The sequence below is a fragment of the Phyllopteryx taeniolatus genome, chromosome 13 (assembly GCF_024500385.1).
Source record: "Phyllopteryx taeniolatus isolate TA_2022b chromosome 13, UOR_Ptae_1.2, whole genome shotgun sequence".
Taxonomy (NCBI): domain Eukaryota; kingdom Metazoa; phylum Chordata; class Actinopteri; order Syngnathiformes; family Syngnathidae; genus Phyllopteryx; species Phyllopteryx taeniolatus.
In genome coordinates, this window is record NC_084514.1 from 23220730 (window position 1) to 23233699 (window position 12970).

The 12970-nt window shown below is 44.1% G+C and overlaps 1 protein-coding gene across 9 annotated transcripts in view; it reads right to left on the reverse strand.

Moving 5' to 3' along the window:
• adck1 (aarF domain containing kinase 1) overlaps positions 1-12970 on the reverse strand; it is a 156832-nt gene that overhangs the window by 56779 nt on the left and 87083 nt on the right. For 8 of the 9 annotated variants that reach the window (XR_009791549.1, XM_061795542.1, XM_061795540.1 and 5 more), the window contains 2 exons: positions 8957-9115; positions 4263-4421 (listed from right to left, as the gene is read on the reverse strand). Coding sequence is in view for 8 of the 9 variants with exons in the window: in XM_061795542.1 (XP_061651526.1) it covers positions 4263-4421; positions 8957-9115 (318 nt within the window). In the remaining variant the exon portion in view is untranslated. The remainder of the gene's footprint in view (positions 1-4262; positions 4422-8956; positions 9116-12970) is intronic. The other variant, XM_061795545.1, reaches the window with a different exon arrangement.

Consider the following 12970-nt stretch of genomic DNA (forward strand, 5'->3'; position numbering starts at 1 on the left):
CTAAATAACGCATTCCGTGCCATACCTCGTGCAGCCTTGGGCTCGTCTGATCACTGCTTAATTCACTTAATACTAACATACAGGCAAGAACTTAAATGCGTGAAGCCTACAGTGAAAACAGTGAAAAAGTGGACCAATGAAGCAAAGATAGAACTTCAATGCTGTTTATACTGAGTGTCTTTGAAAATTCAGCTGGCTGCCTGGATGAATATACAGACACTATCACATCCTATATCAGTTTCATTCAATAACAATAAACCGCGGTTCACTGCTAAACTTAAGAAACTTCGCCAGGCTAAAGAGGACGCATATCGAAGTGGGGACAGGGCCCTGTATAATCACACTAGAAACCAGCTGACTAAAGAAATTAACATACAAAGAGAAACTATGCAGTAAAAATAGAAAAACAGTTTAGCGCTAATGACTAAATCTGTCTGGCATGTATTACAATCGCTAACCAATTACAAGCGACGATCCCCCCAAGCTGAGAATAATAGTATACTACCCGACGACTTGAACACCTTCTACTGCAGATTTGAAAAGGACATTTTCACACCCTACACCAATATAGCCGCACCAACGACCACCATCACACCTCTGACTTCTGCGTTGACCATCCACAAACAGGATGTCAGACGCATCTTCAAACAACAAAAGATTAACAAAGCCCGGACCTTGTGTCCCCATCCTGTCTCAAAGTCTGCTCGCTCCAGTCTTCACACAGATCTTCAATAGATCTCTTGAACTGTGCGAAGTACCATCCTGTTTCAAACGGTCCACCATCATCCCAGTCCCCAAGAAACCTGCAATCTCGGGTCTGAATGACTACAGGCCTGTCGCCTTGACATCGGTGGTCATGAAGTCCTTTGAAGACCTCGTGCTGGACCACCTCAAGAGCGTCACAGGTCCCCTGCTTGGCCCCCTGCAGTTTGCCTACCGAGAAAACAGGCCCGCAGATGATGCAGTCAACATGAGACTGCACTTCATCCAAGAAGACCTCAACAACGCGGGGACCTACGCAAGGATCCTGTTCGTGGACCTCAGCAGATGACCCCACAGTCATCGGCCTCATCAAAGACGGTGACGAGTCTGTGTATCAACAGGAAGTGGAGGGGCTGGAGCTGTGGTGCGGCTGACACAACCTGGAGCTGAACACGCTGAAGACTGTAGAGATGATTGTCGACTTCAGGAGGCATCCTTCGCCACAGCTGCCCCTCACCCTGTCCAGCTGCCTTGTGTCAACCGTCGAGACCTTCAAGTTCCTGGGAATTACAGTGTCTCAGGACCTGAAGTGGGCGATAAACATCAACTCCATCCTCAAAAAGGCCCAGCAGAGGATGTACTTTCTGCGGCTTCTGAGGAAGCACGGCCTGCCACAGGAGCTGTTGAGGCAGTTCTACACAGCGGTCATCGAATCAGTCCTGTGTTCTTCCATCACAGTCTAGTTTGGTGCTGCTACAAAAAAGGACAAACTCAGACTGCAACGGAAAATCAAACCTGCTGAAAGATTGACGGCACCCCCTACCCACCCTTGAGGACTTGCATGCTGCCAGAACTAAGACAAGAGCATGCAAAATCCTCTTGGACCCTCCACATCCTGGTCACCAGCTCTTCCAGCTCCTTCCCTCAGGTAGGCACTATCAAACTATGCAATGCAAGTAGCAGACATTCCAACATCTTCCCTCTTGCCATTAACTTCTTAAACAGTTAACTTACAATTTCATTGCAACATGCTGCCAATTTTTTTGTTTTGAGTTTGTTGTCACATTTATGTCGGGCCAATTATACATTACTCGTCCACTCACAGTAGTACTCTGCACTATTTGCATATCTGTTGTTGACCAATACAGGCCACTAATGTGCCTGAGTAGCATCTGCACCATTTGCACAATCGACTGAGTAGTATCTGCAACATTTGCACAATCGACATTGTCACAGATTATTGCACTACTAGTCACTTGAAACTGCATACATTTCTTGAAGTCTCAGCGCCCTTTGCGCAATGGTCATTGCACCGGACTATTACTCTATTCGTCATTTAAACTGCTCTCATTGCTTGAGAACTCTGCATCTTTTTGCACAATTGTCAAAAATAAATAAAATCAAACTTGTACCGGCATTACCAGATTACTAGCAACCTTGTATTGCTCAGTGACAGTTTTTCTCAATGTCTTTATGTCTCAAAAGTATTCTCTGTCAATTGAGTGTCTGTTGTCGTACTAGTGCGGCTCCAACTACGGGAGACAAATTCCTTGTGTGTTTTTGACATACTTGGCGAAATAAAGATGATTCTGATTCTGATCATAATAGTTTTCTGGACCTGTATCCGATCAACAAATTAGGGCTATTTTGTACCATCAATCATACATACCATTCATTACATTGTGCCACCACTCGACACTAGCATGGTGGCAATGTTACCCTTTGTGCAGCCAATAGTAACTGCGGGGTTCTCCACCATCACGCAAACCTGGGACCATATAACACTGAACATCCCCTGAAATTTCTGGGTAGTCTTCATGATATTATGACTTGCACATGAGAAGCTGGATCAGCAAACAGTTCATCCTGTATAAGTCATAGTTTGGGACAGTGTGAGCTTTCACCATGGTGTTCTGGTATGTGAGTGGTTCATCAATAACAAGCACTTCATTAAGTGCTACAGCCCCTTCCTGTATCCAGTAGAGTTTTTCTCTGCAAGGTGGAAGGTCTATAAACGACAGCCCAACACCAAGGAAAATGTATTGGAGGCAATGGAACAGGCCTATGATGATATACGTAACTATGGTATCTTGTCAAGGCTGGGTTCAGCATCCCAGAGGGTTATTGCTCCAGTGCCTGGCAAAAGAAAATATTGTCTGTAATGTGGATGGAGTCCAATGGCTCGACCCCACAAAGACAATATATTGGACACTGAATCTCAGTGACTGACTATGCAGTACTGTGCTTTTCTTTCTTTTTTTAATGCTGAATTTAAATATCACTGACAGTGATAATTGTTTGCTAAATTAATTTACAATAAACATTTTCTGTTAACTATATGCCCTGGATACTGTGTCCTAAATTATTTTATGTCTAACGATTATCTGTAGTGAATATATTTTTATTTGCTGTGTATGATCTGAACACTGATTTCTTTTCGACATACTGATTTTGAGGTGATAGCTTTGTTGTGATTTAAAAAAAAAGCGTTGGGTTTTGTGTATGTAGTTTGAATTTGTGGATTTGTGTTTAACGTTTTAAGAAAACAGGTTTAAGTTTCAAGAAATGTGAAAGAAAGAAATTCACACACCACTCAATAGTATAAAAGTGATTGGGTACCACAGTGTCCACGTAATTGTCACAAAAAAATGAGGGACTTGCTGCTTAGTGTGACTGTCACTGAATTGTGAGGTAATCACCTTCCTCGGAGGAACAGCAACGGAAATAAAGAAATTGACAAAGTTATCATACTTTGTAGTTGAGCTGGTTTTGGGTTTACATGATATGGTTGACTGACTTGAGGCATGAGAGGCAATACGACAAGGAGGTGGATGAAAATCTGGCTGCAGTTTTTATTCGCCAGAAGTTAATATCAGTGTGAGATGAGTTGTTCTGTTGACATCGTGGTTCCATTTCATAGTTATGCACTTTTTAAAATGATATGCTGCTAAATTAATTAATTTATTATTCACAAACCCCTAAGAGACCGGAGACCCAACATTGGATGTTAATTCATCATTAATCAACTTTTCTGCAACAAATTACAAAATCAATGTCAGGAATGTTTGTTGTGTGTGCGCATATGAGAACTAAGATATGTACAGTATGCATTGTCACTTGCAACACTGTCAACATCACGGCATAAAAGTATCAGCTCATATAAAATAAAATATTGTTATTATCATGCACTGTACGATATGGCACAGCCTTTTCACTGAGAAATCTCAAACGGGTACATTACAAATAAGGACACCAAGACATGAAATGATAATGGGCATGGAATGAAAATAGTCCAAGTACATGTGATTTCTAGTTTACTGTGAACTCAATCTGATTAAAAATGTGTGAAGAGAAGACGGCACAAGTGCTGTTGTCACTGCATAGTGAAGACATTTGACCTTTATTTAAAAATAATGGTATACATTTTAATATAATGGTCTTAAATTCAAAGAAACGTTGCCAGTTTATCAACACCAATTGACTTCAACAGAAAATATGTGAAAAAGTAACGCTACAGCCATGAGCCTAAAACAAGGAAAAGGAAAATCAAATGTATTTACCTTGAGAAATGTGAAGTGGGCCAGCTTTTTTGATACAATTTCTGAATTGTGTCCTTCATTAAGGAAGTTCAGCTCCAATGGCATGTTTTTCTTGGCCTCTTCTACCAACCACATAAAGGCGAAGTCAGGGAAAAGCCAATGGACCCCTCTTAGCAACACCTTGAAAATATAAAGCAGAAGCAGAAGATGTCATGGTCTGTGTTTTGGTTTGGGTTGTGGTTAGTTTTGTTTCATCTTTTCCTGGGTTTCATGTTGTTCGTGTTGTAGCGGACATGCGCGCCGCAACTTTGAGGTGCCAGAGAGATTCGCGACCACCTGAGAACCCCCACTCCTCCACGCTGCCCTGCTGTGAGACGGCGACTAGGGCAGGGCCTGGTGTATGTCAAGTGGACCTTAACCTAATTAGCAGCTTCCTGTCAAATCTTGATTCCTGTCTTCAAAAGACCCCTTCCCGGACCAAATGGTTGGGGAAGACTATGTGGCTAATATTGACCCATGCGCGTGATGCTCCACCCACTAGCGTTGAGAGGAACTGCAAGCGCCAGAACTTGTGGACGTGCCTTTGATGTTTGTTAACAGAAGAGAAAATGTCCGTTTTTATATCTTGAAAACTCGGCAGAAATATTCCAAATGTATGCCTTGGTGTCTGTGTCCCCCATTCTCACTTTGACAGGTCCTCTGCAAGATTTTGAAAGCTGTTCATGATTTGAAATCAAACAGTATGAAATTTTGTATTGAACAATAAGCAACCGATCTGCCACAGCCAAAGTTTAAACAATGATCTATGCGTGAGAGTACAAAGTTGGGAGTGTTTTAGATTAATATTATTTTAAAAACCAAATTTGCAGACAAGATTCAGGCTGGTGGGCGTGGTCTTCTCCAAGTCGGCACTCCCTCTTCCTACGCCCCGCCCCTGGGTATTTAACTCTAAACTCACACTTTTCTCAGAGTTGAGTGGAATGGAGTTGGTTGAGGCTTCTTTTTCCTTCTCCTCGTATCTGTGCTGGCGGCTCGCCAGCTGGGTGGCCTCTGGCCACCCCTCCTCCTTCTTCTGTTCCCTTTTTGTCCTCGGGTGCCTCCGGGTGCCACCACGTGCGCGAATGCCTGCTGCAACCAAGCCGGCGGCGTTTTGATCGAAGAAGTCGACCATGCAGCTCCGATCGCTTTCCATAGCCACGATCAGTGGCTTGTGGGGAAATTACTAGATTCATACGAAATCCCAACTTTGCCTTCTCTCGCTCTGACTCAACGCATTAAAGCTCACACGCATTAAAGCTCACACGTTCATTTATTTTAGCCCAGCGACCACACACGAGGTCGTCTTTTCCATTTTCCTTATTTTCTTTCTCTCGTTTACCCTTAGTATTATGTTCTTGATTTAGTTTGTAGTTGTAGTTGTCCATCCATCCATTTTCTGAGCCGCTTCTCCTCACTAGGGTCGCGGGCGTGCTGGAGCCTATCCCAGCTGTCATCGGGCAGGAGGCAGGGTACACCCTGAACTGGTTGCCAGCCAATCGCAGGGCACATAGAAACTAACAACCATTCGCACTCACAGTCATGCCTACGGGCAATTTAGAGTCTCCAATTAATGCATGTTTTTGGGATGTGGGAGGAAACCGGAGTGCCCGGAGAAAACCCACGCAGGCACGGGGAGAACATGCAAACTCCACACAGGCGGGGACGGGGATTGAACCCCGGACCTCAGAACTGTGAGGCTGATGCTCTAACCAGTCGGCCACCGTGCCGCCTAGTTGTAGTTGTGTGTTTCATTAAATATACCATAAAATTCCACTCGTGGTCATATTTTGTGTGTGTTCTGAATTTAAGTAAACCTCTGTAACCTAAGACTCAAAATGTCGTAGAGTGAAGCTACTTCCAGATTATGAGACTGATTCAAAAGGTTTATCATCATTTCGCCTAAAGTTTAACTTGAATAATTTGACGTGGTGCCCTCTTCGAGACATCAGTTTGATTTTAACAATTAAATAAAAATTACGATAAACCGGAAGTAACGCAAACGTCGCTGCCGGCTTATTACTTTATCCTAAATTAATTACAATTCTTATTTTATATATAAACGCTACAGTGTCGTGTGCTCATTTAGTTGTGTCCACCTGTTCTCGTCAACCTTCTATCTTGTGTCGCGCAATCAGCTCCCTCCAGCCACTCGTGTCTTGTCCAGGTCTTCCTCGTTGTCTCAGCAATCTGTTTGTATTTAGTTCCCTGGTTTCTTTCAGTGCTTGTCGGTTCATTGCCATTGTAGTATGTCATTGTCAGGTGTCATTGTCTCTGTCTGTGCCACGTCTTAGTTACCAGTCATGTTTTGTTTCTATTTTTTGTTTATTTTTTCGTTTTTGGAGATCAAATATTTTTTGAGACTCCTGCCTTGCCTCCCTGCTTCCCTCCACTTGGGTCCTCCAGGTTTTTGCCCTGCCTTCGAAAACCCTAATCGTGACAGAGTGAACCGACCAAAACAGGACCCAGCGGGAAGAACACGGCGTCACTCTGCACACCACCAGTCTGCCTCCCAGCGCCCTCAGCCTGCCAACCATAACTACCCTCCTCCAGTAAGCCCTATTTTCCGTCTTCTCCGTCCTTTTCACCTGTGTCCCCTACTTTTCCTAGTTATTCCCCGTGCCCTACAATTTTACCTCCACGTTGTTTTTTTAGATTCTGATTTCTCTGATTCTGACTCCGACACCAATTTTGATTTTTCCAATTCCTTACCTAGTTTTTCCCGTCCTAGTCAGTTTTTGTCACGTCTCCCCTTTTCCAACCCGCGCGAGTCCAAGCCAGTATAACCAGTATATGCATTGCCTACGTCATATTGAAGCGACAGCTCTGTTCTTTTGTGGCAAAGGTAGAATTTGAGCTGGGGGGAGGGCAAAAGTTACATACTATAGCTTTAAGTTTCAAGTTTATAGGTTTTTATAATGCAAAATCACACTGAAATGTCTAAATGTACAATACTTAACCCTATTAAAGACACTGACACACAGACACAGCAGTACACATAACAGCCGAGCAGACAACAAAAACACAAGAAATAGTGAACAGATAGTGTAGAGTGCAATAAGACAGTACAATGTGTAAACGTCACAAAGACAAAATTAGTAAGAAGTATAGTGCAATAAACAATATACGTTATATAAACATCAAAAGAGTAAAAATATATAAGGCTAAAGTTACTACCATGAGGTAGGTCCAGTTACTGAGGCATTCTTTCATTACCCTCAAAGCAAAAGTCCCACCCCCTTAGGAGAAATTAGTTGAAACAGTTCTGACAGATGTAGTTGTTACCCCAGGAAAGGGGCACAAGCAATAGATAACCAATGAAGGGACTGTGGTGATGTGATGAAATCTTCTGGTGCAAATTAGTATTCTGAATTTGTAGTTACATTTATTTTGTGTGGTGCTTATGGGTAAGCAGGATAAAGGACATTGCCGTATTCAAGTCTGGAAGAAATGAATGCACGGATCAGGGTTTCGGCATCTGAAGTTATCATTGAGTGACACTTGGAGATATTACAGAGGTTATAGGGTGTTTTGGACATGTCTTGAATGTGAAATGCAAAGGATAGACTGGAGTCGAGGTGGATGCCCAAGTTTTTAACTGTAGCGCTGCAATTACAGTAAACAGTCATTGAAGGTGAGGTTGAAGCCTGCATGACAAGAGAGTTTGTTTTTTGGTCCAACAATCAGCAGCTCAGTTTTGTTGCTGTTAAGTTAAAGGAAGTTGTGCAACATCCAGCTTGGGATGGCATTATCGCACTACTCGTCACTTTAAACTGCATACACTCCTTGAAGTCTCGGCGCCCTTTGCACAATGGTCATTGCACCGGACTATTGTAATATTAGTCATTCGAACTGCTCTAAGTGCTAGAGGACTCTGCATCTTTTGCACAATTGTCAAAAAATAAAGAAAAAATTGTACTGGCATTACCAGATAACTATTAACCCTTTATTGCTCAGTGACTGTTTTTTGTCAATGTCTTTATGTCTCAAAAGTGTTCTCTGTCAATTGACTGTCTGTTGTCGTACAAATGTCGTACTAGAGCGGCTCCAACTAACGGAGACAAATTCCTTGTATGTTTTTTGGACATACTTGGCAAATAAAGATGATTCTGATTCTGATTCTAATGAAAACAGGATTCAAGGTGAGTGATTTGACATTAAGTCACTGATGGTGTAGTGGTGAATTCGCCTGACTTTGGTGCAGGCAGCGTCGGTTCAGTTCCCACTCAGCGACGGTGAGAATGTGAGTCTGAATGTTTGTCTGTCTCTGTATGTGCCCTGCAACTGACTGGCGACCAGTTCAGGGTGTAGTCTGCTTTCGCCCGAAGTAAGATGGGATAGCTGGACTCATCGCCAAACATTATGTTCCTTCACATGTTCTGGTTCTAGTGCATGTGTTGCTGACACCAGCAGAAGCTCAAAACAAAAGTCAATGGCAACAGCAAAACAAGCTGTACATCTGCAATTTTTTCATGGGCGCAACCCATATAATCAGCTCTGCTGCTCATCTCACAAATGCATGTTCCTTACAAATGTGGCACCATTTAAAGGAAAATAAACAGGCTTTCCAACAGTATAAGACGTATTGCCATTGCCAAGAAGCATTGTTACAGCAAAGAAATAAGCTACCAAACGTACATTTCCTTATTTTTTTGTGCTATTTTTATATAACAACTCACCTCCATCACCAATATGTCTTTGGAGCTTTGTCTTTGGACTTTGGGGTGTTGGACCTTAACAGCCACCGTCCTCCCATCATGCAGCACGGCTTTATGGACCTGGGCTAAAGAGGCAGCTCCCTGAGGCGTCTCTTCAAATAAAACAAACAACTCTGACAGCTGGAAGACAATAGTAGGAATGAAAAGGGAAACAGTAAATGAGGGTATAATAGTGAGAAAGCGAGATGTGTAAAGATAGTGATGAAGATGGTCTCAACATCTTTAGCTATCTTCATCTTTTGCTATATGCTGTTATAAGCAAACAACTTTGAGGGATGCTAAACAAACTAAAGAACTGTCAGACAACATTTTATAGTCTGGGAAGTGATCACTGTTGACGAGGTAAGGAAAATACATTTTAATTGTAGCTGGTCGAGTGCTGGAAAAAACAGTTTGGAACAACCTTAAGCATCTTGTAATAGATGACATTCAAAATTACTCCGACATTGGATTATATTATGTTGTAGCAAAACACAAAATTATAAACCAACTATAAGTATTAACAGACAAGATATGCAGTGTGCTTGTTTTGAAACCATGTGTGTGAAAAGCCTCATAACAATAGCAAGGTACTTTTAACAGATGCCACAAGTTTTCCGAATCCTACAAAGTGTTGGATGAGCATTGCATACATTATGCAGTTGTGTTAAAGAGTGATTTACTGTAGTTATTGCTGTTACACAAGTACCAAAATCAACACTGATCTGGTCATCTCTAACCACTCTCGGGCTGGTTGTAACAGGATAATTTTTCAGAATCAGAATTGATGGTGACTACACAAATAGGGTCGCTATGCTGGCAAACATGGTAACTCAATGTGTTTTAAATGATACAGAGCATTTAAAAAATAAAGAGAAAAATGAAATTAAAAATGCTTGAAAACATTTAAAAACAAAGAAAAAGAACAAAAAACTATAGTGCACAGAAGATCATTTAAGAGTGGAAGTGCTCTAAAAAGCATGAGAAAAAATAAAAATTTTTAACCTGGATTTAAAGACATTTACACTTGGGGCTGACTTCAATTATATTGGCAACGTACTCCATTTGCGTGTAGCATAGCAACTAGAAGCTGCTTCACCATGTTTGCTTTGGACTCTGTGCTCCGTTATCTGATCTGAGTTGGCAGATCTCAGAGCCTTACAGTGCTTGTATTCCATTAGATTGTCTTTAATGTATTTAGGACTTAAACCATTTAGTGATTTACAGACCAGTATCAGAACTTTATTGTCTATTCTAAAGATGACTGGAAGCCAGTGTAGAAACTGTATAATTGGAGTAATACATTATGTTCTGATCTCTTTGTCCTGGTCAGAATCCGAGCTGCAGCGTTCTGAATGAGCTGCAGCTGTTTAATGCTCTTTTGGGGGAGTCCAGTCAGAAGACAATTACAATAGTCAAGTCTACTTGCGATAAAAGCATGGATGAGCTTCTCCTGGTCTGCTTGGCAGATGATTTCCATTGTTATGCTGACATCACGGCCGACGACTGATTAGTACACCTGCCTCACAGTTCTGAGGACCCGGGTTCAAATCTGGCCTCCCATCTGTGGAGTTTGCATGTTCTGCCCATGCCTGCGTGGTTTCTCTGGGTACTCCGGTTTCCTCCCACATCCCCAAAACATGCATGGTAGGTTAATTGAAGACTCTAAATTGCCTGTAGCTGTGAATGTGAGTCCGAATGGTTGTTTGTTTACATGTGGCATGTGATTGGCTAGCCCGCCTCTCGCCCAGAATCAGCTGGGATAGACTCCAGCAATGTCACCAAAATGAGAGCTAATGTCACCAAAATGTATACGGACATCTCTACCTATGCCCACTAAAACCTCTGAAAATATCAGAACGATCGCCCTAATAGTTTGGATTTGATGGACGTCAAGAGTTTTCCTCTTATGGAGAAAAAGCTTTTAATGTTGATTAATATCACAAATCTGTGAGCAATCATCACCCAAATTTTTATGGACATCACTACCTATCTTACCATGGGTTCACCACCTGTGGGAGGGGCCATAGCAGTGTGAGCTAGGCGGTGGCCGAAGGCAGGGACCTTGGCGATCCCATCCCTGGCTACAGAACCTGGCTCTAGGGACGTGGAATGTCACCTCTCCGGCAGGGAAGGAGCCCAAGATGGTGTGCAAGGTTGAGAAGTTCTGACTAGATATAGTCGGCTCGCCTCCACACACAGCTTGGCCTCTGGTACCAGTCCTCTTGAGAGGGGTGGGATTCTCTTCCACTCTGGAGTTGCCCACGGTGAGAGGCGCCGAGCAGGTGTGGGTATACTTTTTGCCCCCCGGCTTGGCGCCTGCACTTTGGGCTTCACCCCGGTGGACGAGAGGGTAGCCTACCTCCGCCTTCGGGTTGGGGGATGGGTCCTGACTGTTGTTTGTGCCTATACACCAAACAGCAGTTCAGAGTAACCACCCTTTTTGGAGTCCTTCGAGGGGGTGCTGGAGAGCGCTCCCGCTGGGGACTCCATCGTTCTGCTGGGGGAACTTCAATGCTCACGTGGCCAATGACAGTGAGACCTGGAAGGGCGTGATTGGGAGGAACGACAAGAACCCGAGGGGTGTTCTGTTATTGGACTTCTGTGTTCATCACAGATTGTCCATAACGAACACCATGTTCAAGCATAAGGGTGTCCACACGTGCACTTGGCACCAGGACACCCTAGGTCGCAGTTCGATGATCGACTTTGTGGTCGTGTCATCGGACTTGCGGCCGCATGTCTTGGACACTCGGGTGAAGAGAGTGGCGGAGCTGTCAACTGATAACCACCTGGTGGTAAGTTGGCTCCGATGGTGGGGGAAGATTCCGGTCTGACCTGGCAAGCCCAAACGTATTGTGAGGGTCTGCTGGGAACGTCTGGCAGAATCACCTGTCAGAAGGAGTTTCAACTGCCACCTCTGACAGAACTTTGCTCACGTTCCGGGGGAGGCGGGGGACATCGAGTCCGAGTGGACCATGTTCACACGCCTCTGCAACATCGCGTGGAGACAGTGCCTCTGGATTGGCAGTCTGGGGTGGTGGTCCCCCTTTTTAAGAAAGGGGACCAGAGGGTGTGTTCCAACTACAGGGGTATCACTCTCCTCAGCCTCCGTGGTAAGGTCTATTCAGGGGTGCTGGAGAGGAGGGTCTGTCGGGAAGTCCATTCTCAAATTCAGCAGGAGCAGTGTGGTTTTCGTCCTGGCCGTCGAACAGTGGACCAGCTCTACACCCTCGGCAGGGTCCTCGAGGGTCCATGGGAGTTCGCCCAACCTGTCTACGTGTGTTTTGTGGACTTGGAGAAGGCGTTCAACCGTGTCCCTCGGGGAGTCCTGTGGGTGGTGCTTCGGGAGTATGGTGTACCAAACCCCCAAGATGGCGCCTACCAGTGTGGTCGCCTCGGTTACCTGCTCTCTCGTATTGTTTTTGTTTTTCAGGTCATCTTTATTTGCCAAGTATGTCCAAAAAACACACAAGGAATTTGTCTCCGGTAGTTGGAGCCGCTCTAGTACGACAACAGAACACTTTGGAGACAGAAAGACATTGACTGAGCAGTAAAGGGTTGCTATTGATCTGGCAATGCCGGTACATTTTTTTTGTGTTTTTCATCTTTGGAGACGTTACACGACTCACTTCCACGAGGGGAGACTTGCTAACCGTCACTGATGGTGTTGTGGTACACTTGCCTGACTTTGGTGCGGGCAGCGTGGGTTCAGTTCCCACTCAGTGACGGTGTGAATGTGAGTGCGAATGGTTGTCCGTGTCTATATGTGCCCTGCGACTGACTGGCGACCAGTTCAGGGTGTAGTCCGCCTTTTGCCCGAAGTCAGCTGGGATAGGCTCCAGCGTCCCGCGACCCTAACCAGGATAAGCGGTGTTGTAATGGATGGATGGAGACTTGCTAACCATAAAGGAGGCTACTCCGAACTTTCTTTTACCAATTTTCACAAATCCGCTCAGTTTTTTCCCGGAGTTACTCACCGGAGCAGCGACCGCG